At 31.0% G+C, this 25,443-nt stretch overlaps 2 protein-coding genes across 6 annotated transcripts; one reads left to right on the forward strand and one right to left on the reverse strand.

Annotated features, from left to right (window-relative positions):
* Positions 1-547: 547 nt before the first annotated feature.
* On the reverse strand, positions 548-12,311 carry LOC148619814 (outer mitochondrial transmembrane helix translocase-like). Of its 2 annotated transcripts, XM_088580119.1 has the most exons (11): positions 11,671-12,295; positions 11,010-11,051; positions 9,730-9,907; positions 9,196-9,264; positions 8,214-8,302; positions 8,036-8,078; positions 6,284-6,298; positions 3,530-3,726; positions 3,006-3,056; positions 2,405-2,550; positions 548-738 (listed from the first exon to the last, which is right to left on the reverse strand). In XM_088580119.1, the coding sequence occupies exons 1-11, from the start codon at positions 11,992-11,994 to the stop codon at positions 612-614; spliced, it is 1,281 nt and encodes a 426-aa protein (XP_088436245.1). In that variant the 5' UTR covers positions 11,995-12,295; the 3' UTR covers positions 548-611. The 2 variants fall into 2 exon arrangements, with proteins under 2 accessions (XP_088436245.1, XP_088436246.1); XM_088580120.1 differs by lacking the exon at positions 6,284-6,298 and having other exon boundaries at positions 11,671-12,311.
* On the forward strand, positions 12,293-24,375 carry LOC148619815 (N-acetylglucosamine-1-phosphotransferase subunit gamma-like). Of its 4 annotated transcripts, none has more exons than XM_088580122.1 (10): positions 12,293-12,447; positions 14,230-14,278; positions 14,553-14,684; positions 14,999-15,082; positions 17,597-17,690; positions 18,141-18,338; positions 19,086-19,241; positions 20,880-21,003; positions 22,278-22,329; positions 24,292-24,375. In XM_088580122.1, the coding sequence occupies exons 1-9, from the start codon at positions 12,390-12,392 to the stop codon at positions 22,313-22,315; spliced, it is 933 nt and encodes a 310-aa protein (XP_088436248.1). In that variant the 5' UTR covers positions 12,293-12,389; the 3' UTR covers positions 22,316-22,329; positions 24,292-24,375. The 4 variants fall into 4 exon arrangements, with proteins under 4 accessions (XP_088436248.1, XP_088436249.1, XP_088436247.1 ...); XM_088580123.1 differs by having other exon boundaries at positions 22,293-22,329; XM_088580121.1 differs by lacking the exon at positions 22,278-22,329.
* The last annotated feature ends 1,068 nt before the right edge of the window (positions 24,376-25,443 follow it).

The following is a 25,443-nucleotide window of genomic DNA, read 5'->3' on the forward strand; positions in this document are numbered from 1 at the left end:
ATAATTGGGAAAACAATCTAAAACTGAAAACAATCCCACATCTTGTGGTATGAAATCTTGGACCCAGTGCCACAAATTTAGAACAAAGGGGCATAACTCCCACACAATTTTAGGGATAAAAATTTTCTTGGAACTACAAATTGTATTCTTACTACATACCAATTTAGTGAAGTTCTGTTCAGTTATTTGAGAGGAGTTGTGCTTAAAAAAACAATAGCACTTAAATTTTGTGCAGTCTTATTAAAAAAGGATTGAAACAGAAGAAACAAAATGCCACACTCTGTGTAGCTAGATATGCCTGAAGATGTCAAAACCTCAACAATAGTGACAAGTATAGACAATAACAACCAAACTTGATACAGCTCTTACTTTTGATTGTAATATTGTGATGAAATGCTTGACAACATTCTGACCAGAAAGAATAATTCAATGAATGATGCAGATGGCAACACAAACATACCATTACCATATAAGAAGGCAAATTTTTGGTGGTCATAAAAATGTCGCTATATCACATTTCATAGTTTAAGAAATAGCACAAGTCAACTTGTAATATTTAAAACACAATTTTATTAAGTAGACACTCAACAAAACAACTATGCACCATTGTATCAGTCTAACAAGGGAGTTTGAATAAGACTTCCTGATAATAATTTTTTAGAGTCTCTCACTTGATTAATTCCATATTCTAAATCTGACATATTCATTTCACGTAAGTTGGTACTGGCAGGAATTTCTCTGAAATTAGAAAAAAATAAAGTAAATAAATAAACAAGAACAAACACAACACTCAATCGGTAGTTTAAACAAAATATACCATCAAATAAGAAATACCATACATGTATGTACAGCATTGCACTTCTCAGTTTTGTGATGAAAATTTAAAAAAAGAAAAAACTTAAAAATAGTAAAAAAATCTAATAACAAAAATAAAATAAATAGCTCTAAAATTAAGTAACTGTCTTTGTAAGAATCATGCAAAATCTGAAAAATGTGATACACCCCAAAAAAGGCTACATATTTTTATTTTTGTAATTACGTTGTTTTATGGGTGTATATTATGAAATGTGTAATTATTCATTCCGATCTGTCTGCTCTTAGGAGGTAATCAACATTGAAAATCCAGTAGATTCTACTGTATTTGAGTGTCATTTACAGAGTTATCTCCCTTAATTTTGAAATCCACAGTCCATTCAAATGTTCATTTCTGTTTACTAAAGCATTTTAAACAAAATATAAAAATAAAAATATGTAGGCTTTTCAATCATATATCACATTTTGCATGATTCTTAGCTGGAGTGCTACTTAACAAGTAACAAATGAGTACAAATGACCGTAAAGAAGAAATTTGCTTGAGAGTAAATGCTTCTAAATACCTTGTTCTTTTTCTTTTATGGAGAGTTAAATTTCCTGAATGCACAATCCAGATTGTCCGTAAAATATATTTTCTGAAAATTCCTCTGCCTTTACAGAAAGTGCAGATGACCCTTACAAGCAAGAGTTAAAAAATAAGTGGCATAATGAATACCCCTCCTTGGAAGTAAAAAGAGTGCCAATATCTGTAAAAATGAGCTCAGAATGATTTAAGCTCTATTTAAGGAAGTAAACCTAGGGTAAGGTACATAATTCTAAAAATCAGTGATATGTTTGTATCATATTCAATTTCACCAAAGCATACCAAACATTCCTTTGAAAAAGAATGGAATCAGTCCAAGTTACTTTGATGCACACATGAGATTGATATAAAATGCTGAATACAAACGTTCCAATGATTTGTAAGAGTTGTGTCCTCCTCCTTAAGTCTACCTCCTTAAGTAGAAAAGTTTAATCCAGATAACCCCCAGTAAACCCACGCAACAAAAAATTCTGGCTATGGGCCTCCACTATGTCCAGCGATTCTAGTTCTACTTTATGAACTAGTAACAATCACAGTTTGTACCAAGATTGTTTCATGTTTCAGGGTTAGGCCACATAAAATAAATTAGTAGATTGTCATCCCCTCCCACCCCTAAAAAATTGACAAAAATACAAAAAAAATGGGGCAGGAATTTAAAAATCAAGATTTTTTGGCATCAGTTTCCAGTATTGAGGTACTCTAATACACAAATTTTTCATTTTTTGGTGACTAAATTGATTCTTCTCTACAACTGATGTGGCTATGGATTAAGAACATATATATACTTCAAATAGCTAAAATTAGGCTAGCAAATATCCAGTCAGAAATAAAAAATAAAAAATAAAATCCTCCCACCTGGCCCATATTTTTTGTGAAGGTTGAATGACAATCTACCATTTAATTTTACTTGGCCTCATAACGTCCAATGATCAATTGTACATCATGACAACTTTCTCTCATCAGAATTCAGGTATATCCATACGAGTATGCAACCAATAAATTACTTACAAAGCATCAGCACCATAAGCATTCCTATGATCCTCAAGCAGCTCACGAACTCGGTAAAATGCTGCTTGTCTACAGGCTTCCTTTAAATCACTACCAGAAAATCCATCTGTTAAGCTTCCTAATTTGTTAAAATCTATTTCATCTACCTATTATATAATTAATAATATGCATGTTAAATAACAACAGACTTCATCCTAATCTATAAATATGCCCAAATAAAATAAATAAAATAAAAAATATCCTTTAAAGAAATAAAAAAAAAAAAATTTAAGCATACAGAAACTTGCTTTGACATCATTGCAGGGAAAAATGGAAAAGTTATTGTCTTAAAATCCAATAAATGCATGTCTCCAAACGCTGCCTGATCAACCTATTTCAAAAGACCACCTGTCTTGAGGGACCATTTTTGCTTGCTCTAAAGGCAGGTTCTACTGTAGCTAGATTCAGATTTACAGGTCCATAAAACAGATCATTGTTAGGTTGTGATTATTCATTGTAACAGGGTCAATAAAATCTTCACCCCCTCAACTCAAAAGTTTGGTTTCGACAGTTTTATAGCACATTCATAGAATTATTTTCTTCAGTTAAATCATAGCCTTACCTCTTCTTCTTCAAGAATGATCTTCATAATGTGTATTCTTTGATCTCTTCCCTAAAAACAAAGGATCATAAAAATTAAAAAGAAATATCATTCTTGAACTCCACTATAAAAAAAAAACCTGGTAGGGTAACCTTATGATTTCTTAATCAAGTTCTTGTGTACCTACCGGTAAATGATTTTTAAATACATTCAATATCAAAATCCTGTAGGTTTTTTCTCCCATAATATTTAAATCAGATCTCTGACAAAACAAGATAAAACTTAACAACTGTACCACAGTTAAACCATATTTCCATGCATTTCAAAATTTCCTGAACTTAACACATGAAACATTATACAAGAAATATCTGCTCACTCAAATAATCTTCAAAATGTGATGAGGAGTCGTATCTTTACTTATACAAACACTGAAAATAGGACTACCAGTAAGAAAGATTTATGAGATAAAATCATGTACCCTATATTTAGTGTATCTTTTTCCCAATAGAAAATACATACATGTAAATTTGATAACCTTAACTTACAGGAGTTCCAATTTTAAACTGACAAGGCAACCTTCTGAGGATAGCAGCATCAAGGTCTTGTGGTCTGTTAGTAGCACCAACAATCATAATTTGGCAAGTAGGGTCAGTTATTATACCATCCCATAAACTCATGAACTGGGTTTTCATCATAGCTGTTGCTTCATGGTCCTCAGCTTTTCTGGACCTCAGGAAAGAATCTATCAAAACAAAGACACATTGTAGTTTATTGTCTGTCCATAAATGTTTCATGCATTTCAAAAGAAAATGAATCAATCAACTGTATTGATTCTACCTTCTAAAGGGACATGCCAGATCTTTATTCTATGAGTAGAATGAACAATAACCCATAGAAAGGCATGTCATTTAACTCAAACACTTTACAAACCAATCATCACTCAATCACAACTTGAGTAAAAATCTTTTGACTTCTAGGATGTGAGAAATTTTTGTTTCACATACCAAGTAGTCTGTACATGTATGCTCAATATAATGTTGTGCTGAAATAGCTGTCTACCTTAATTTTTCTGAATGAAAAATGCTATTTTGTTTGTATTATTTGGGTCTTGATAAAAATGCTCTAGAAGGAGAAGCTTGATACTACTACAGAGATCAAAACTCAACGTAATCTACCCTACATTCAAGCTAAATACAGTTCTGAATTTCAATTTGTGATTAAATCTTTGATACAGCATAGGTATTTGACATAAAAAAATAGAAAGCTTAGTCAAGTGCAGCATGGTACAACCACAGTGGTCGGATCCTGAACAGTTGGGACAATATTAGTTTTTGACACACTAAAGCATACAGACTTCAAATTCATTATTGAGACTACAACTGGTTTGAACACTATATTGCACAAAATTTGAAATTCAATCAAAAATTTTCAAAATCATATAAAAAGTGGTCCCTCTTGAAAACCATAAAAGATACCTGAAATCTGATTAAAAAATGCAAGCAGGGATTTTCAAAAGGAATCCAATAAAAAAAAAATTTCGAAACCAAACCAAAAACAAAAAAGTCATTTTTTTGGGGTGTGGCCTCTTTGACTCCTTATACTTCAAATACCATAAGATATGCCTGAAATCTGATTGAAAAATGCAGGCAGGGATTATCATAAGTAATTCAATAAACAGAAATTTTCGAAATCAAACCAAAAATTAAAAAAAACCATTTTTTTGGAATGTGGCCCCTTATACTTATTGTACCACAAGAGATGTCTGAAATCTAATTTAAAAAAGCAGGCAGTGATTATTTTAAGGAATCCACTAAACAAAAATTTACGAAATCAGACAAAAAATTAAAAAAGTCACTTTTTGGGGTGTGGTCCCTTTGACACCTTGTAACTAGAAAAAGGTCCAAAACGTATCAAATCTGTCTTGTTTAATATGTGTACCAGAATTAATTAATGAACACAATAAAAAAGAATAATCAAAATTGGAAGAAAAACAAACGTTCTACATGGGTTTTAATAAAACATCTATTTTTATCCTTTTTGACATTTTTTCTTAAACGAAAAGGGCCACAAACTCCAAATTAAATAAGAATATTTCTTTAGTGTATAGAAAAATCATATCTTAACTTATCACACAGGAACAAAGTGTCCACAGATGACAGTGACAAGGGCTGTGCCACTGCCTTAACATTATATGAATGCAAAATTTGTGGTCCTAAAAATTGTCTATGTACTGATAAATATAATTTAAAATTGAACATGAATCTATTTTATAGCCAAATATCCAAAATCTATTGCACAAGCTTGGACAAAATTTTAGTTGAAACAAAGGAAGTTGTAATTTTGGACCCTTTTGATCCTGATTTAGGTCAGATTGAAAATGTGGCCACAAATAAAAAAAAGTATATATATAGTAAGATTCAGCATCTCAAAGAAATATGGAGAACAGGTATTTTGACCTAACTATGGTTTGATTATAACAGAAAAGCTGAAATTAGAGTAGCAAAGCTGGAGAATGTATGATGAAATAAAGCATCTACATGATCTAGGTCGTATATTAAATGGAAAGAAACTTACGTAAACATCAGAGAAAAAAAATTAGTCATCTAAAGCCTACTTATCCTAAAGAATATTAGAAAAATTTATAATGAAAGTAAAAGGAAAACCGGTAAATGCCTATCTATACCACACAATATTTTATACATTTAAATGATCTGTAAATGTATAAATAGTCTTAAAACGAGAAAGCCCTAGAGAAGGATTTCATTGTAAATATGTATTTAACATATTCATTATAAAACTTTTTAAAACTGATGTATGCGTCAAAACTTTTAATGTAATAATTGACAGCGAGATCTAACCTGATACTGTAAACGTATTAGTTTTTGTGGCTGCTAATTTTCGCAGATTCTATCAAGTAAACATATACGCGGGTATCAATTTTTGCGGTTTCAAAACATGATAAACCTTATATAGTGTTAAAAATCATGGGTACTATTTTTCACGTTTTTGTACTCACCACGAAAATAGCGAAAATTAGTACACTGTGAAAATTAATACTTTAATTGTACTTGGCTGTTCATTAATATTTTAACCATAAATAAAACGAAAGGAGATACCACTGATAGCCAAAAACTAAAAAAACTATAGACCAATTACGATAATCATCTGATTTAGCATGTCTTTTGCATCTATATTGACAACATTTTTAGATAAATATAATGCTGTATGCTAACAGCAAGCATACTTTTTAGTTGGAACTCAACAAAAGCAAGTACAGAGTATATGTTTGATGTACATACTCTTTGGTAGAAAACCTACAAGACAAATTCATACTGTGCAATTACCCCTATTGTGCCAAATCTTTTAATACAATATGGAAGAAAATGTCTCTGACAAAAATTACATCAAGAATTTGTTTTAATGACATAGTTGTTTATAAAACCTTTGAAAATTCTAAAGAGGGAGTTCCCCCTCTCAAAATTTTCTCAAAGCAGGAGATTTGCCAAGGTTTTGAGGTTTTGCCTTATTTGAACTTGAATCCCAATTCACTGTGACAATTTCTTGTGACTTCCCTTCCCCTAAAAGATATCAATGTTTCTCTATATTTTACAATGATAGTAACTGAATGTGACTAAAACTTCCTCTTTGACACACACAGGCACAAAACCAGGAGATTGTTTAATTCTTTCATAAAATTATCAGGAAGCTCCCAACAAAAGTGGGAGACTTTGTACCAATATAATGCCGAAATGTACAATTTTTTGTTGTGATCAAACAGAGGATAAGAGGTGGGAGCTATAAAGCCACCATATGGCCTCAATATAAAATAACTTTCTACAGTATTGAATATGTTTGCATTTAAATTTCTGGTAGACAGTCTTTCTTGTTTTGCAATTTGAGTTTAAAATTACAAAATTAACATAGTGAAACAGCATCAAGAATATGCATATTTTTGAAAAAAATGCTATATTTGGTCATTAAATGTTAAAATTTGATGCCTCAACACTTTTCCACCAAAAAGACCTTTTAAGTAGCACTCAAGCTAAGAATCATGCAAAATGTGATTCATGGGTAAAAAGCCTACATATTTTTATTTTTGATATTTTGTTTGAATTGCCATAGTAAACAGAAATTAACATTCAGTTTTTCATATAACCTGTGTTCTTAGGATATAAAAATTATATAGAATGCAATGTAGATTTCAAAATAAGGGAGATATCTCTGTAAATGACACCCAAATACAATAGAATCTATTGGATTTTCAATGTTGATTATCTCCTAAGAGCAGACAAATTTGAATGAATAATTACACATTTCATAGTATAGACCCATAAAACAACTTAATTACAAAAATAAAAAATATGTAGCCTTTTTTGGGGTGTATCACATTTTTCACATTTTGCATGATTCTTACAAAGACAGTTACTTAATATGTCTTGTAATAATGTACTGTACACCACATATGAAAATAATTAATTGGTGGAAGAATGTGGAGGTTACTATTTTTTATTTTGGGATTTTGGAAGAATTTTCATCATTTCTGACAAAATACCTTTTATTATGACATCATAATTATGTCATTGCATCAGTTTTAAGAAAAATGATTTGTACAAAAGTGCTGTTACAATGCCAATTGTTCATATTAAGCCAAAATTCTAGATGAAACACAAATCAAATATTTTCTGGAAATTTAGGGCCATTGTGACAGTTATAGCTCCCACCTCTTTTGACATTTTAGATCTTAGTTCAAAATAAGAGCTCAAAATACATGGTAAAAAAATCATAAAGAGCATAACCCCCAAAATCAATCCCATTTAGTACAGAATATTGTGGTACAGTTTCACAGAGATTTATACAGCAACATTCAAGTTACTATTTGGAAACTGAATCAATTGTCCAAACTCTCAGAAGGGCCTTGTGATGGACATATACCTTTTGCCTTTCTTTAGAATTAATACAGTCAAAACTTCTAAAATTAAGTAGACAAGACAAGGAAATTATAATGTTTGTATTAAGAAATGCCTGTATTTCTTTAGTACTGGGTAACTTACCAATCTCGTCAATAAATATAATGGACGGCTGTAACTTTATTGCCTAACAAATACAAAAAGAATGGTTTAATGATAGAATGTAAAGTACAGTTGATTTTATAAATGATGAAAAATTTTATATATACACAGAAAAAACAAGCTTGTTAAATAAGAACCACTGTTATGCTATTATACTAACCAATGAGAAAACAGCAGCAGCCAGTTTCTGGGACTCACCATACCACTTGTCAACTAATGATGATATCTGTAAGTTGATAAACCTGCAACCTGTAAACAAATCCACATTGTTATAAACAATACACAGTAAATGTAACAAAAATGGATGAAAAATGTCAGCTCAAGTCCATCCATGAGTCTTCAATGAATGATAAGGACACCCTTACACCACAAGGCAGGCTACAGCTGGCCCCAAACAACTTAATACACAGGTACAGTGAAATAGTTTCCCCCATATACTTCAGTAACATAAAAAGTAAACTAAAAGTGAAAATGAAACAATACATACAGCAGCCAGAAATTTCACCTGTCTAAACAGAACCTGTTTTAGACTGAGGGATTTGTTTAAGGCAGGTGTTCAGTTAACACAAGCTCAAAATACATTGAAATTGATAAAGAGGGACTTCAGAAGATGTCTGGTTTACATAGGTTTCTTGTCATAAAGGTTTCACTGTGTTACATTTGAAATTGACATTTCATCTTTCAACATACATTTTAAGGAGGTAAACCTACTGTAAGAAACACAAGTCTTACAAATCATCGAAACATTTGTATTCAAAATTTTATATCAATCTCATGAAAGAGTAATCAAAGGAACCAAGGTTATAGCGGTAATCAAAAGAATGTAATCCAGGGACAAAGACCAGACATGGAAAACAGACATACACAACAAAGAACATTTGTAAGCATCAAAATAATTTGGACTGATTTCATTCTGTTTCAAAGTGAAAACTTGAAAGAGTTTGGTGTAATTGAATATGATACAAACATATCACTGATTTCAAAAGGTATGTCCCTTACCCTAGGTCTACCTCCTTAAACTACTGAGTATTGGATGGATTCCTAACCAGTACCATAATTTAAAAAAAATTAACTTACTAAAAAGTGGTCCTTATATCTTCAGTCTACACAGAACAATTGAAAATTGTTGTTTTTAACAATACCTGCAGCTTTAGCTGTTGCCTTGGCAATCATAGTTTTTCCACATCCTGGTGGTCCATATAGCAACATTCCTGGAAGTACAATACTTAAGTAGCAGTCTTTGTAAGAATCAGGCAGTGGGTGAAACATGGTATGAAAAAACCCACAATTTTGAAAGTTTAATTCGACTATTTGTACCATCAAAATTAAGGAAAACAGAAAAGATTTTCCATATCATGCTGGACCATTCAGTTACAATTTCATTGAAATGTACTGAAAATGAACATTTCAAGGGCAGATAACTCAGTCAAAAACCTCATTTTTCTAAGATTCTCCTGGAAAATTTCACAGCAAATCCAATGATGCAGAGTTCAAATAATGTTTTTTTTTTAAATAGAGAAAGCATCCTTGAGTGATATTTTATTGTCAGATCAGTGGGGTTTTGACATTATGGTCTCAAAATAGTAGTGACAACCATTTGTTAAACTTGGTTAGAAAAATTGACAAATATTTTAAAGTAGACACTAAAAGGGTTTGTAAAACGGATTGATTCATACCTTTTGGTGGTTGTAGAAGTTTAGAATGTAAGAAAAGATTTCTGTTCCTCAGAGGGAAAATGACAGTTTCTTTTATCTGCTCAATGATATCTTCAAGGCCTCCAATATCATCCCAAGATATCTCCATGGAGACAGGGTCAACAAGGTTAGCAGCAATACACAACTCATATGGTGAAAGCTAAAAAATGATACAAGTATTAACTTATCAAATGAACTGTTAATAGTGATGTATCTGTAAACAATTGATATATTACTTAGACAAAATAAAATATTTCTTACTTCATTGAGTACTGTAAACAAGAAAAATACAGCATCATCATGTTTTAATTTTAAATGCAGGGTTGTCATAGCAGCTGTTTATGACCCAAGACTTTTCTTGATATTAAATGAATTAATAAAATGCTTTGCAGATTTCTGCTAGATACGACAGAAGAGGTCAAACCCTGAACAGGTGAAGCAAATGTGGAAACGAAGTACAAGCTTTTCGTGATTAAAGGTATAGCACAGGATGGAAGCGTTCAATAGTGATAAGACTTTGAAAGATACCATGAACAGACAAACAGACGGACGGAAAAAGTGCTTTCTAATAATCTGAAAATTTCTTTTTGTAGTGTATTATAAATAAAAATTAAAATCACATACCCCGATAAAAGGAAATTAACAACTCACAATTTCATGGCATTTGGAGGAAAAAAATGGGAAATTTCCCTAAATTTGTATAAATAAGTCCACAACTCAAATATCAAAATATATAAAAATCAAAAGGGTGCTTACACTAATAAAAATTAACTATTCATCATATTTTCATAAAAATTGCTTGAATCGTTATTGGAAATCCCAATTTTTTATAAATTAAGTCCCATAACTCAAAAATGAAAATTCAGAAATTTATGATAACAAAAAGTTAGCTCACATCAATCACACAAAACAATTAACCAAAGTTTCATGAAAACACTATTGATTCATAGTGTGAAAACTAAAAAATTCTCCCATTTTTATGAGTCCCATTACTCTAAATTGTAAAATCACAAATATTCAAAATTTAAAAGGGAGCTTTCATAAGGAAAATAAACAATTAATCAAAATTTTCTTGAAATTGCTGCAATGGTTTTTGATTAATAGTCCAAAAATAAAAAATCAACCCATTTTTGTACAAATAAAGTCCAATAAAGCGAAAAATCTGAAATTAATAGAATTGGCACATATCATATCAGCCTTGAATAAATAAAGTACGAACAAATGTATTAAGAATATCAAAATAAATGAATATCAGAACATACCTGTACACCGGTCACGCCAAGCCTCTTCAAAATTGTATCAGCCTGAAAGTGGAATATCAAAAAAATTAATTCTATAAAATGGTTAACATTTCTAGTATGTGAAATTGCTAACACTTTTTGTTTATAAAATGGTTAACATTTCTAGTATGTGAAATAGCTAACATTGTTTTTTTATAAAATGGTTAACATTTCTAGTATATAAAATAATGGCAAAAGTAAACAGACAATTTTGACTTGTTGACTTGTTCACAACCATGACATTTTTGAAAGATTTTTCACTTAGTTAAACCTTTTGCTAAGTTCAGTCAGATGTCTTTTTAATATGCACCAACTATAGACCTTTCATGATAATTTAGAGCATTTATTTCAGATTGAAATAAGGAAATAAAAAATTCCCAGTGTTTCATGTCAAATTGTTTCAATTCCATTTTACCTTTAAATCACAAGGGCTGGAATCTATGAGTAAAATTTATCTAGCCATTGAGTTAAAAGATTTTTGATAGAGCACATAGCGATTTAGTGTAAATATAACTCCATTGATCATAAACTCAAGCCCATGTCATTAACAATTACATAGAAATTCTTAAATATGTGTTTACTATGTTTTCTAGCTTCCTGTCATGTTTGATGATCTATATCTTAACCTATATTTTCTTCATACCTTCTGTTTGGCAACAGTTTTCTCTTTCCTGGTGGGATCCATCATGTTTGATACTATTTTAACTAAGATATAAGAAATTCCAACGGAAGCAACTAGACTTATTCCAGTTGATATTAGTTTTGCTATTAATATTCGCCTGGTTTCATTATCTTGAATAATTTCTTGTGGCACAGATGTTGCGACTGATTGTGCAGTTTGGTTTGATACCCCTTCCATTTGAATCACAGGCTTTATCCATCCAGTCAATACAGATAATACAGGTGATACTTTCTCTTTAACACCATCTGCAACCGGTTTAATTGAACCTTTTAATTCTTCCATCATAAAGCATCAAATAAATCGAAGACTGGGAGTCAAATAAAATAATATATCTGCACAGAATTTTCAGAAATTTAAGATTCTGATGCAATGAAATTATCTATGTCTAATGATGCTACCCTCTCCCTCTTCTAATTGCTACAAGATGCTTTTAAATGTAAAGAACTTCCTTCTGTGCATTTGGTAACAAATATCATGTTGTATACATATTCCTTGCGGGCATTAAAAAGAATAGTCAACAACAGTAATGACAATGAAGGACAGGGTATGAGATAACGATTAACCTACTTTCGCTTTAAATCGGAAGTTGTTACTCTGAAAATGAAAGTAGGCAGGGGCTACAACTTCGTTCGGCACTCTACATGTACATCAGTAGCAATAATCCAATATTCTAAAAGAAGATGCGGCAAGCTGCGTTAATCCTTTTGATCTTATTCTCATTTGTTCACATTCTTATAGGTATACTAACACATTCTGGAAGTGTAATCTGAATCTGTCATGGTGACTTGTCAGTTAGTATTCCCTGTCATATGTATAATTCAACCTAATCTGTCAATGGGAACATGAATTCTTGTTGGCAGTGCTCAACAGAAAATTTCGAAGACCTAAGTTCAGCTTTGCTGATTTAGAGAACAGTGAAATATCACCTGCACATGGGTGTCTGAGTATCCCAAGCCTTGTATATGCCCTATTTGCCATTTTAAAGGCATTTTTCCTCTTCATTCTTCAGATGCCAGAATGTTTTATTGTCACATGCATGTATATATGGCATATCTTACTCTAGAACTGTCACAGGTACACAGGGTCATGACATAATTTGAATCCCCCTGACTTTTATGAAGTAGAAACGGCACAAAAATAACTTCAAAATTCTCTTTTGTGCCTTTTCTATTTCATAAAATTTAACAAAATGTAAATTCTTTTAACTTTTCATAGATAATGAGCATTTCAAAACACATCTTATTGCTGACTTCTCTGATTTCAGGAACCAGCTGTATACCATCACATTATTTCCAATCTTTTAGAAACAACATCTATTGGAACTAGTCAAAACAGACTGATAAGCCAAAGAAAAATTGTTAAAAAATTCTAAAACTTGATAGGATAAGAGTTTAACAATACAGGATCTGATATATGCCAGTGTTCAGAGTAGTAAGTAAAAAATAATAATGTTAACAGGATTCCCTCACCAATATTCCAGATAGATGTACCGGTAGGTCAAACCAATGAAGTGAGTTACTTTTTTCTTATAATAGTAAATTGGAAAAAGGCTTGATAGTAAGACTGCAAAAAAATCAATGAGAAATCATAACAGAGAGATTAAAGGGGAAGGTTAATAATTATTTAGCAGAAAATATTATTGGTTTTGGGGAAAGGGGGCAAAATATGTCATGAGCCCTTGTACCTGTGAGAACAGCTGGTTATTTTGAACTAAATGTACTCATATTTATGCATATGGTAGTCTGTTAAACTTAATCATTTTAGCGACTATAGTGGGTTTACAATTGTTTTAATAATATTTTCTCATATCTTGTTTTATCTCATGGCAATCTCTCAGCCTAAATTGGCAATATTTTATCTCAAAAGTGCTATTAAAGAGTAATCAAGGGAACCAAGATTCTAGCAAAAACCAAAAAGGATGCAATCCAGGGATAAAAACTAGACAGGGAAAATAGACACACACAACAAAGAACTTGATAAACAAAAATAACATATACTAAGAAACTAAAGTAAATGAGCAACTCAACTCCACTGAAAACTGGGAGCATGGACCAGGTGCATCGGTAGGGTAAGCGCCCTCTTCTTCTATAGAAACTCCTGCCGAGTTGCTCATAAAAAGTCAAGTCTAAGTTAGACACAAGAGGAAATGAAAACTATGGCACAGTGAACAAATTGGTTCTCATGGTGCAGATATACTCTAGAATTATCCATGAGTTCATGATGATGACCACAAAACTTCTGTACTGATGACTTCAATCTTGTACGCAACATAACCCTGTTCCAGAAGCCTACTTGTAAGAAGTCTAGCATGAACATTGTGTAATTTTAGTTGACCTTGCAAATGACCCACACATTTCATGACAGTCTTTAAAATCTTCATTGAATGTTTAATTCTGTACAGAGTATAAGGAATTTACTCCCATGTACCTAAAATTAAGAATTTTATAAGTATAGAGCAATAGAACAATGGGTTTGATATTTGACCTTTACCTAAGGTGATTTTTATTTTATATTTTTAAGGTATTGAAATGATAAATATGAAAATAGTGGAGGAACCTTCAAGTTATGGGTATGTTACAAAGTAATAATTGTTTCAAATTCAAATATAAGCACAAAAATAATGGCACATTTCTACTATGTAACTACTTAACATTTGAATATACTTTCATACGCATTACCGGGGTAGTCTTCTTCCTTTAAGTTTTAAGATGCAAAGTTTAAAACATTGTTATGAAATGAGTAATATCTTTGTGTTAAAATGGTTTACTGGTAAGTTATATTTTTTTCTGATACATGTACATTGTAGATGCAATTAAGATTTGTTTATATTTTCTTGTTTGTAGACTCAACAATTTTAATGCTCAGAATTCACATGATGAAAATCAGCTGAAGATGAGAGTTCAGCCTTCTAAATTTTCTGGACCAGAGCATCTTAGAAGATTGGTGGATAAATGTTTCAGTAAAAAGATTGACTCGTATGTTGGAATCTGTTTCTATTTTGAAATTATATTATAAAAGCCATAATAGCAGCGTTAATGGCAACTTACCATTTTTGATCATATTCTTTTCCTCCTTTTATAATTAAAATGTTATGTTTAAATCATTATGGTAATCAGATATTTAAATTCATCTTTCAAATATCTTACCTGAGAATCTTCTAACTCTTCAGGATGTGAAGTTACATTGAATGTCATGTAGAGAATCAATGCTTTAATATTCTTTAACTCTTTGCTGAACGGAATATCATTTTGAGAAGTGAGTCAACTACATTTAATTCTATTTTTTGCAGGTATACCTATAAATTTTGTCCCTTTTCCAATGTGTCTCAGCATGAGGAATCTTATAGATGGAACCCTTATAATGGCATTCTAGGGTATGTTCTGGTAACGGTAGTTTGTAGTTTACAGGGATCTACACTAACAGTAGTCTGATAGTCCTATGCCATCCTAATTTTGGAGAGGACAACTTGAAAAATGTTCATGGAAATCCAATGGGCTATCTAAATTTTACCTTATTTTTCATAAGATATAAGAACAGAACCATCATTACCATCTGTGGACTAGCTTTTTTACCTCTGAAGTAGTCCTGTTGACCACCAAACAAATGAAGTTAGTGTCAAACCTTGGTGGATTATTTAGATCTGTCCGATTTAGTGGATTATTTAGATCTGTCTTATTTAGTGGATTATTTAGATCTGTCTTATTTAGTGGATTATTTAGATCTGTCTTATTTAGTGGATTATTTAGATCTGTCTGATTTAGTGGATTATTTAGATCTGTCTGATTTAGTGGATTGTTGAGATCTGTCTTATTAAGTTGATTATTTAGATCTGTCTTATTTAGTGGATTATTAGATCTGTTGGATTTAGTGCATTGTTGAGATCTGTCTTATTAAGTTGATTATTTAGATCTGTCTTATTTAGTGGATTATTTAGATCTGTCTGATTTAGTGGATTATTTAGATCTGTCTTATTTAGTGGATTATTTAGATCTGTCTGATTTAGTGGATTATTTAGATCTGTCTTATTTAGTGGATTATTTAGATCTGTCTGATTTAGTGGATTATTAGATCTGTCTTATTTAGTGGATTATTTAGATCTGTCTTATTAAGTGGATTATTTAGATCTGTCTTATTAAGTTGATTATTTAGATCTGTCTTATTTAGTGGATTATTTAGATCTGTCTTATTTAGTTGATTATTAGATCTGTCTTATTTAGTGGATTATTTTGATCTGTCTGATTTAGTGGATTATTAGATCTGTCTTATTTAGTGGATTATTTAGATCTGTCTTATTTAGTGGATTATTTAGATCTGTCTTATTAAGTTGATTATTTAGATCTGTCTTATTTAGTGGATTATTTAGACCTGTCTTATTAAGTTGATTATTTAGATCTGTCTTATTTAGTGGATTATTTAGATCTGTCTGATTTAGTTGATTATTAGATCTGTCTTATTTAGTGGATTATTTTGATCTGTCTGATTTAGTGGATTATTAGATCTGTCTTATTTAGTGGATTATTTAGATCTGTCTTATTAAGTGGATTATTTAGATCTGTCTTATTAAGTTGATTATTTAGATCTGTCTTATTTAGTGGATTATTAGATCTGTTGGATTTAGTGCATTGTTGAGATCTGTCTTATTAAGTTGATTATTTAGATCTGTCTTATTTAGTGGATTATTAGATGTGTTGGATTTAGTGCATTGTTGAGATCTGTCTTATTAAGTTGATTATTTAGATCTGTCTTATTTAGTGGATTATTAGATCTGTTGGATTTAGTGCATTGTTGAGATCTGTCTTATTAAGTTGATTATTTAGATCTGTCTTATTTAATGGATTATTTAGATCTGTCTTATTTAGTGAATTATTTAGATCTGTCTTATTAAGTTGATTATTTAGATCTGTCTGATTTAGTGGATTATTTAGATCTGTCTTATTTAGTGGATTATTTAGATCTGTCTTATTTAGTGAATTATTTAGATCTGTCTTATTAAGTTGATTATTTAGATCTGTCTGATTTAGTGGATTATTAGATCTGTCTTATTTAGTGGATTATTTAGATCTGTCTTATTAAGTTGATTATTTAGATCTGTCTTATTTAGTGGATTATTTAGATCTGTCTTATTTAGTGGATTATTAGATCTGTCTTATTTAGTGGATTATTTAGATCTGTCTTATTTAGTGGATTATTTAGATCTGTCTTATTTAGTGGATTATTTAGATCTGTCTTATTTAGTGGATTATTTAGATCTGTCTTATTTAGTGGATTATTTAGATCTGTCTTATTTAGTGGATTGTTGAGATCTGTCTTATTAAGTTGATTGTTTAGATCTGTCTTATTAAGTTGATTGTTTAGATCTGTATTATTTTGTTTGTGTCATAGAGTAGAACAAAAGGTTTTTGTAGGGTGCAATATTTAAGTAGTCTATTAAGATTCTGAAAATAGAGATTTGTGAAATATTTACAACCCCTTTGTTATTATGTACATGTATACATGTTCTTGGATAAAATAATGATCCTGTAAAAAATATGTATACAAATACTCCTTTTAGCTTTTAAATATATCTGAAAAATTAGAATCCTATTGATAATATGCATACATTTTTTTTTGTAAACTTTTTTATTGCTAAAATTACTATTGACCATTTAGAATAGCCTTTTTAGTTGTAGCATTACTGGTAAGGTTTAAACATTTAGTAAAAAAGGGCATTATCTAAAAAAAATGATGAACTATCTCCCCTTTACTGCCATTTTAAAGTGCACTGTATACTATTTATATCTATGACCACTTTCTTTTGGTTATAATCTAAGGGTGTCAATTACCTTATTACAGCCAAACTTCAGCTGCATCAGCTTTCTTTAACTTCATGATATTCTTTTTTCTGCAGTGTGTGGCAAGAATGGGCAATTGAAAACAATACCTTTGTTGCTATGGTGATGAGAGAAGGGGATAATTGTGGTGAACTTTTCAGATCAACAAAGGTATTATTACCTTGTGATAAATCTGTTTGTGGTATACAGGGGAACTGTAGACAATTATCTAAAGTTATGTCTTTTATTATCAGTGGATCAGTACCTTGTTCTAAAATTTGAATCATGTTGGTTAAAGGAGATGTTGACCAATATTTATAATATCGACGAGAAGATATCACGAAAGTTACAAAAGTTAAATTTAAAAACAATACTGCATGGTAAAAGTTGTTCTTAAATTAAATGCCCAACAAATTCAAAACTGAAATCAAATGACTATCATTATTTGAGTGTGAATTGTAATTACAAATAAAAATTTTTTAGGTTAAAATGTTATATTTCAACATGGAATTTTCATAAATTCCGAAAATTATCAATTTTACATGCTCTAATTATATCATTCCCCTTCTTATTATGCATCTAATTCAGAATATTGAATATAATGTCAATCAATTGTTTCAGGTTTTCTTCAGATGTGGCAACAAGAATGAAATAGTGAATGTATCTGAGCCAAACACATGTCAATACCATATGAATTTTAATACACCTTATGCCTGTCATCCACATGCCATGTTAGTTTTTCCAACATTATCTCAAGACTTACGTGATGAGTGGGCTCTCCTTGAGGGACGATTGGTCAATGAAGAAATAACATTAAAGGTATGGAGTTACATGTAACAGAAACTGGTCTCTTCATAATCTCAAATTCATTATACACTTTTACACATAATTGGGTATTAAAAACACAGATAAAACAAATATTTGTGCATCTTCAGAATAACCTTTTCAATGGTAGCATTACTGATAATAGGTTTAAAATAAGGTGAAACTATATTAGTGGGATAAAAATTATATTTTTTAACTCGTTGAATTATCTTCCCTTTTTTCAACTTTGATGCAATCTTTATCAGATTACAACCATTTACAAGATATTGTCTAGCTGTTCAACATGAGCAGTAGCTTTGTTTGAAATTTTTAAATTGGCAGCAATTAAACTGAATAGATAAGTACCATAAGTGTCTGTCTACTCTTAGAAAGAGTCAGAATTACCTGTGTATTATTTTTCGTTGTCTTAATTTGGTTGGTGTATTTTGATTACTGTAGATTCCTTATATTTCACTTCACTTGAGAAAATATTTAGGCCTGCTATGTTATTTCTTGGTTTCTTAGCTTTCAGGCCCTTTGTCATATATTCTAACTGCAATAGCAGAAAAGCATTCTCCTTATCATTTGTTCTTGTTATGAAAAATCTAAAAAAGCACCCTCATCATTTTTTTTAGTCAGAAAAAATGCAGCACTCCCTTATTATTATTATTATATTTTATGAAAAATAACCTTTGAACCCATGAATTAACTTTATCAGAGGGGCCTTATCAGTATATTACAATTTGTTTATGTTTTTTTTAGGGATATAAAAAAAGATTGAATGGAATATTTGAAAAAGCAGGATATTATCTTTCAAGTCATCAAAAAGATAAAATATCAGAACAAGCAGTCAAAAAGGAGGAAAAACAAGAAAAAGAAGAGAATGGGGAATTTGATTCTTTGCAGCAGTGCACGCATGTAAATATAATACATTAAAACCTGTCTAAACTGAACCCTGAATGATCCAAAAACCTGTCTACACCAGCCACCTATTGAAGTTCCTTAATATCTGTTTAAATGTATTTTGAACCTTAGTTAACCAAACACCTGTCTTAACTGAACAAATTCCACAGTCCGAAAAGGTTTTGGTTAGGACAGGTTTTACTGTATTATATTATAACCCAATTTTGTCTTCAAACAATATCGCATATTGTTGATATTAGGTAGACTGTAAGTTAAGAGATAATTGCATGTGTTATTCATTATTGACTAATGTTTTAGTATTGAATGTTAGCCTAAATATGATCAAAACTGCCAATACAATACAAAATACAGAAGTCACCAATACAGCCGTTTTAGCCGTCCAGTACATGATTTAGCCATCTAATACGGCTTTTACCTGTCCAATACGTCATATTGGCCTGATTAAAAGTCATATTGGTCTAGCCAATATGACCTATTGGAGTTGTTAGTCAATAAAGGTATAAATGCATAAGGTTTTCCATATTGGCTGAGTTATTGGTCCTCAGTTAGCAATACTGGACTTTGGCTATGCCTCAGTCCAACATGGCTAGCCTGGAACCAATAACTAAGCCGATATGGTAAACCTTACGCAATATTACTATATTATTGACTAACATTCGAATATTAGCCTAAATATGATCAAAACTACCAATATAATACAAAATACAAAAGTGCGCCAATACAGGACTCAGCCGTCCAAAAAGGGCTTTAGCCGTCCAATACGTTATATTGGCCTAGTTAAAATCCATATTGGCATGGGCCAATTTGAAGTATTGGAATAGTTAGTCAATAAACGTATAATTATGTATGGTTTTCCATATTGGCTGAGTTATTGGGCCATAGCTAGCAATATTAGACTTTTGCTATGCCTCAGTCCAATATGGTTAGCCTCAGACCAATAATTAAGCCAATATGGAAAACCTTACGCAAGAATGCTATATTATTGTGATTTAGTTCTTTTTGTCCAAATGCAATTTTGATTTTTTCATAATTTTATTATCTGAGTTTGTATTATTAAACATCTAAATTTCAAATATCAGAAAGGATGCAATCATTATCTTACAGCTAGTTGAAATAGAAAAGTTCCAACTTCAATGCAATCTAGATAGGCTCTCTAGGTAGAAATCTGCCCTGCATTACATCCATGTGTCCTATTTAATTACCACCGAACACCTGTGTTACCTTTTGGACGCTGCCTTTAAGTTTGAATTTTGGTATAATGTAAATTAAAATTTGAAATTAGAATATGCATTCAAAAACAAAGAAAACTTAAAAAAGAATTATTTACAGTATCTAGATCTGGTACACTGAATTATTTAAAAAAAAAAAATAGACAACTGTTTACCTATCCTATCTCGCCCCTTTCAGCTATCAACCCTATTTTCAATGATGTTACAAAAGTAAGAAAAATGTATATGTGTGATGCTTGGTTGTAGGCTGTGCCTAACTCATATTAAAATGATAGTAAAATGGTTAAGAAGTACAAAAAATGTTAATGATTGATGTGAAAGAAATTATTAAACAGTATCTTGTTCTTGTATTCTTTATAAATAATGAATTCATTACCATTATGAATGTTTGTCTATTTTACAGGAATATCAAAAAATAAAACAGGAATTAGATGCATTAAAAATGGTTTTAAAAGATCCTGTTGTTGACCATAAAACAAGGGAGAGGGCAATAAAAATGGAGGTCAATAGACATAATAAAAGTTTAGGTAAGATCATACTGAAATAATTATTCTAATATGACATGCTTCAAAGCTCTTTAGACCACAGCCATGGTAAAAACACATGACCAACATTTCGTGCACACATAGGCTATGTCTATTCAGAAATATGAAGAAACTAGTCCTATTAGAATAGAAATAAATCTTGGAAACTTCATTTTATCATTGTTTACCACAGGCTTGCCATTTATGTTGTTATTTAACCTCTCGCTATCCTCCGAGTAAAACAATGTGACATATATGGCCAGTCTGTGGTAAAACAATGATGAAACAATGATAAAACGGAGATTCCATGATTTATTTCTTAATTAATATCTAAATAAATAAACTTGTGTTTTTTTCCAAATACCAGTACACTGATGGGGAGGGATTTTAATGCACATTTGAATGCTACCTGTACACAACCATTGGTCAATCCAGAGATTCCAGAAAGGAGGTCCTCTGGCTTATGTAATGGGGATGCACTCCAGCAATGATTTCAAGTTTTTTTTTCTTTTTTTTTTCTGTTTTTCTATATGATCAACCATTTTTTTTTCTTTTTTGTTTTTTTTTTTTCAAGCATGATGGGTGCCAAGCCTTCCCACCCCTTGGGTCTGCCTATGACAATATTCACTACTATTTAATTATTTGGGTACATTGTAAGTACATGTATACCATCAGAATGGCACTCAGATAAAGGAGAAAATTGGGAGTTTTTGCCAAAATGTTGTATTATTACAGTAGTTAATTTTGCTTACATTGGCTTGTATTTAAGCCATGTTATTTCAGAACTTAGTAAATTAAATATTCTTTTATTTCATGTATAGTGTTGTAATCTTTGTAATACATTAAAAAACATAGAAACAAGGTATTACATGTATTTGAATTTGAAGTTATTTACCGTTATAATTTTAGAAAATGAATTGAAAATTAATAACGACACTCGCAATTACTAAAGGGGTTAATCATATGGCATTCTGGCTATGCTAGGTGACTTAATTTTTACTTTGTTATCTATTTTACCGAAGTCCTTAGCCATGATGGCAATGCCGATATCTTTAGTTATGGGTAACTTATTTAAGCACTTAATTGTGATGGCAAGGCTAATCTTCTTAGGAAAGGTTAACTTATCTATTAGCCCTTAGCCATGATGGCAAGGCTTACCTCCTTCAGTAAGGGGTAAGTAATAAAAATCATTTTCTCACATTTCTAAATTCTAAAACAGTACCAGATTGTATACATGTAATACCATGTTTAGAGCATGCATGAATTTGTACTTTAAATTACCCTACCCACAGAAATGCCAACAACAGAGCATTAAATACTATCACTGAGGTATGGATGGTTAGCCTTCTTTCTCCACTTTAATATAGGTAGCTTTTTAACACTGCTGTCTATACACTAATTATGATTAGGAGTTGATGTATTTGTCAATGGGATAATGTCATGAAACATAACATAATAGGTCATTATCACGAAAAGTAGGTTATTTGGTACCTTTTGAAAATTCATCTTGTAAGATTAAGACTTAGGGCCAATAAGTAGGGGTTAAAAAAATTCTTTTAATCACTTTGCTAAACCTCTTTCAATCTAAACTACATGTAGTCCAAGATGTCCATGACACTAAAAAATAACCTCAACTGCAGAAAAAGAAATATCCTATTGTTTGCCAGAAATATAGCATTCTGTAGGTTAAAGAAGTGTCCTGTCCTATGTGTTAAAAAATTATGTCAGATATCACCTCTTATAAAGAACAGACTCCAAAGAATTTTGACACAGAAAAAAATAATTGTAGAAAAATTCATCTAGTCCAGTCAAAAATATATAAATTAGAATCAGATTTGGAAATGAATTTGAACAGATCCTTCTTATGCATAAGAAAGGTTTTTCTTTTATGAAAAGAAAAAGGCAGAGTAGTTCTTGTTGGAACTATTTTTGAACCGGAACAGTATACAGTTTTAATTAACAAAGCTCAATCAAAAATGATGTCTTGGTCTTTGTTAATTTTGTGATGGAAATTTAAAATTAAATTGAATAGTGTTACTGTTTTAAAATATCTAGTGAACTAATATTTCATGTGTAAGTACCAGTATTTATTACTTAGAGAAATATATATCTGTAGAATCTCATCTAACGCAATGTGACTAACACACTATCAACTTACAGTAATAGGAATGACCATTGCAAGTTAAATAAATTACTGTGAAAGTATTATTGTTCATGGGGTATCGAGTTTTATGATTTTCATGGGTTTTGTAAACCATGAAATTTGGTTCCCAACGAAAAGGAAACTTCCCATTTGTTTGCATGATAGAGTTGTCAAATCCACGAATTCAAGGATCTGTGAACTGATATTTCCCTATACCATGAAAATTGGTACCCATGAATAAAAGTACTTTCACAGTTTTGTTGGTTTTTTAAATTTTATATGCTGAACATTTGGTGAGTTTGATAAAGTACTGGTAATGAAAGCAAGTGTTCTTAGGTAATAACTATGCCGATTAAAATATAGCCTACTTTAAATATTGCATTCATATTCTCTGAATCATTTTACATTAAAAAATACACATGTAGCTGTGTAGTGTTTGAATTTATGTATGTATCATTCACATCATGCCAGTGTGTAGTTGAGTTTATGCAATGTTTCAAGCTTACCACTTGATATCTGCTTGAGTTACTCTAATCTTGAAATAATCAATGAACTTTTGGCTAGTCCGTAACTTTTGTTACATTTAAATCATAAGAGATGGTATCGATTGATAAACAACTTCCAGTAATCTTGAAGTATGTTTCGACTTTAGTAGCAGTCTTTATAAAAATGAGACAGGAGGTGATTCATGCAAGTCAAAAACCCACTGAATTCAATTGTATTTCTTGTTCAGAAACAGTTACTGATCACATAACCAGTCTTAGTTTTTCATTTGGTCTTCGTGCTTTTGAGATAAAAATTATATAGATTGTGTATGAAATTGGCACTTTGCAAGAGTTACTGTTCTTGATTTGGTTTTAGTGGGAGATCAATGTATGGTTTTCTCAAAAGTACAGATCATAATACAGAAATTTCACAAAAACTTGTAAGAGTAAAATTGATAATAACTTATGATGTCACAGTTGAAGATAGCATTGCAACATCAGAACTTAAGATAATTTTTTACACTTTTGACTTTTTGTAGAAATGTCTGTTGGTACTTAATACTAATGGACTAAAGCAGTGGGTCACCACAGAACATGATTCATGGTACAGAATGCTGACAAAAGATGGAATATTAAATCCTTGAATGTTGTTTTCTTTTGTAGGTAACACAAAGAAGCAGAAGAACATAACAAAACTAGTCAATATGATGTCTAAAAGTAATAAAACATCTGTTGGAGACTGACAAAGCCTTATTTTAATCTGCCTTATTAATTGATTACCTTCCCCTTCCCTCAAAAAACAAAATCTGAAGAACCAGAACTCGGAAAACTTAAGATTCTATCTAGAACATCACTTGAAAGGAAATTTTGCACATTGTACAAGAATTAAGGTTTACATATAAAAAATACTAGAAGGCCTTATTTTACAGAATTTAAGGCCAGTAATATGTTTTAGGGGTACATAATTAAAGTTAATAATCAAGCCCACAATGGAATTGAATCAACAGTGGAACGTAGGGTATTTTGAATTGATAAATCATATTACATGAACTCAGTATTTATACCTTGTTAAGTAGCACTCCAGCTAAGAATCATGCAAATAGAAAATAACTATATTGACCAGAAATAAAAACAATACCATATGGATGAGGCTTAGAAACGGTGTAAAACACAAGGCTTGCTGTTTTTTTCAGATTTGTGTCAAATTTTTATATTGTTTTTATTTCTAGTCAATATACAGTTATTTTCTTTATACTGCAATCCTTATCATTCTTTAATCAGTTTTTTTTTTACATTTCTTCCCTTCTTGTGGCCCCCGATGTGTTTTCTTTTTTTGGGGTGTATCACATATTACAGAATTTACATGATTCTTACAAACACTGTTTCTGAATATTTTTGATGGCAGCTCAGAGGTAAATCATCTAAAAAATATCAGATGACAAACTACTTTAGATGCCATTTTTCAACAGATTCTAGTGTTGATGTTGAAATACCATCAAGGTGCAAGCTTGTTGTTATAGTGTAGCAGCTGTTTTTTGTGTATGTAAAATTTGCAGTTTCATTGGGATGAAGAAATGTATCTGGCAAATGTTGCTATTTCAGCTCATCTGGCCATAGGTCGTGTGAGCTATTACCATTACTTGGCATCTGTCTTCGTCATGGTCATTGTTAACATTTTTTCAAAGATCTTTTCCTTAAAAGCTACTTGACAGATGTATAATTGCTTCTTAGGTTATTTTGTACAAAATGACCATTGAGATTCTTGATCAGTTAAAAAAAAAAATGTCTGCCATTTATACTGAAAATAGAACATAG

This window comes from Perna viridis, chromosome 4 (genome assembly GCF_037379345.1).
Source record: "Perna viridis isolate PV_CMFRI_1.1 ecotype Kerala chromosome 4, ASM3737934v1, whole genome shotgun sequence".
In the NCBI taxonomy this organism is placed as follows: domain Eukaryota; kingdom Metazoa; phylum Mollusca; class Bivalvia; order Mytilida; family Mytilidae; genus Perna; species Perna viridis.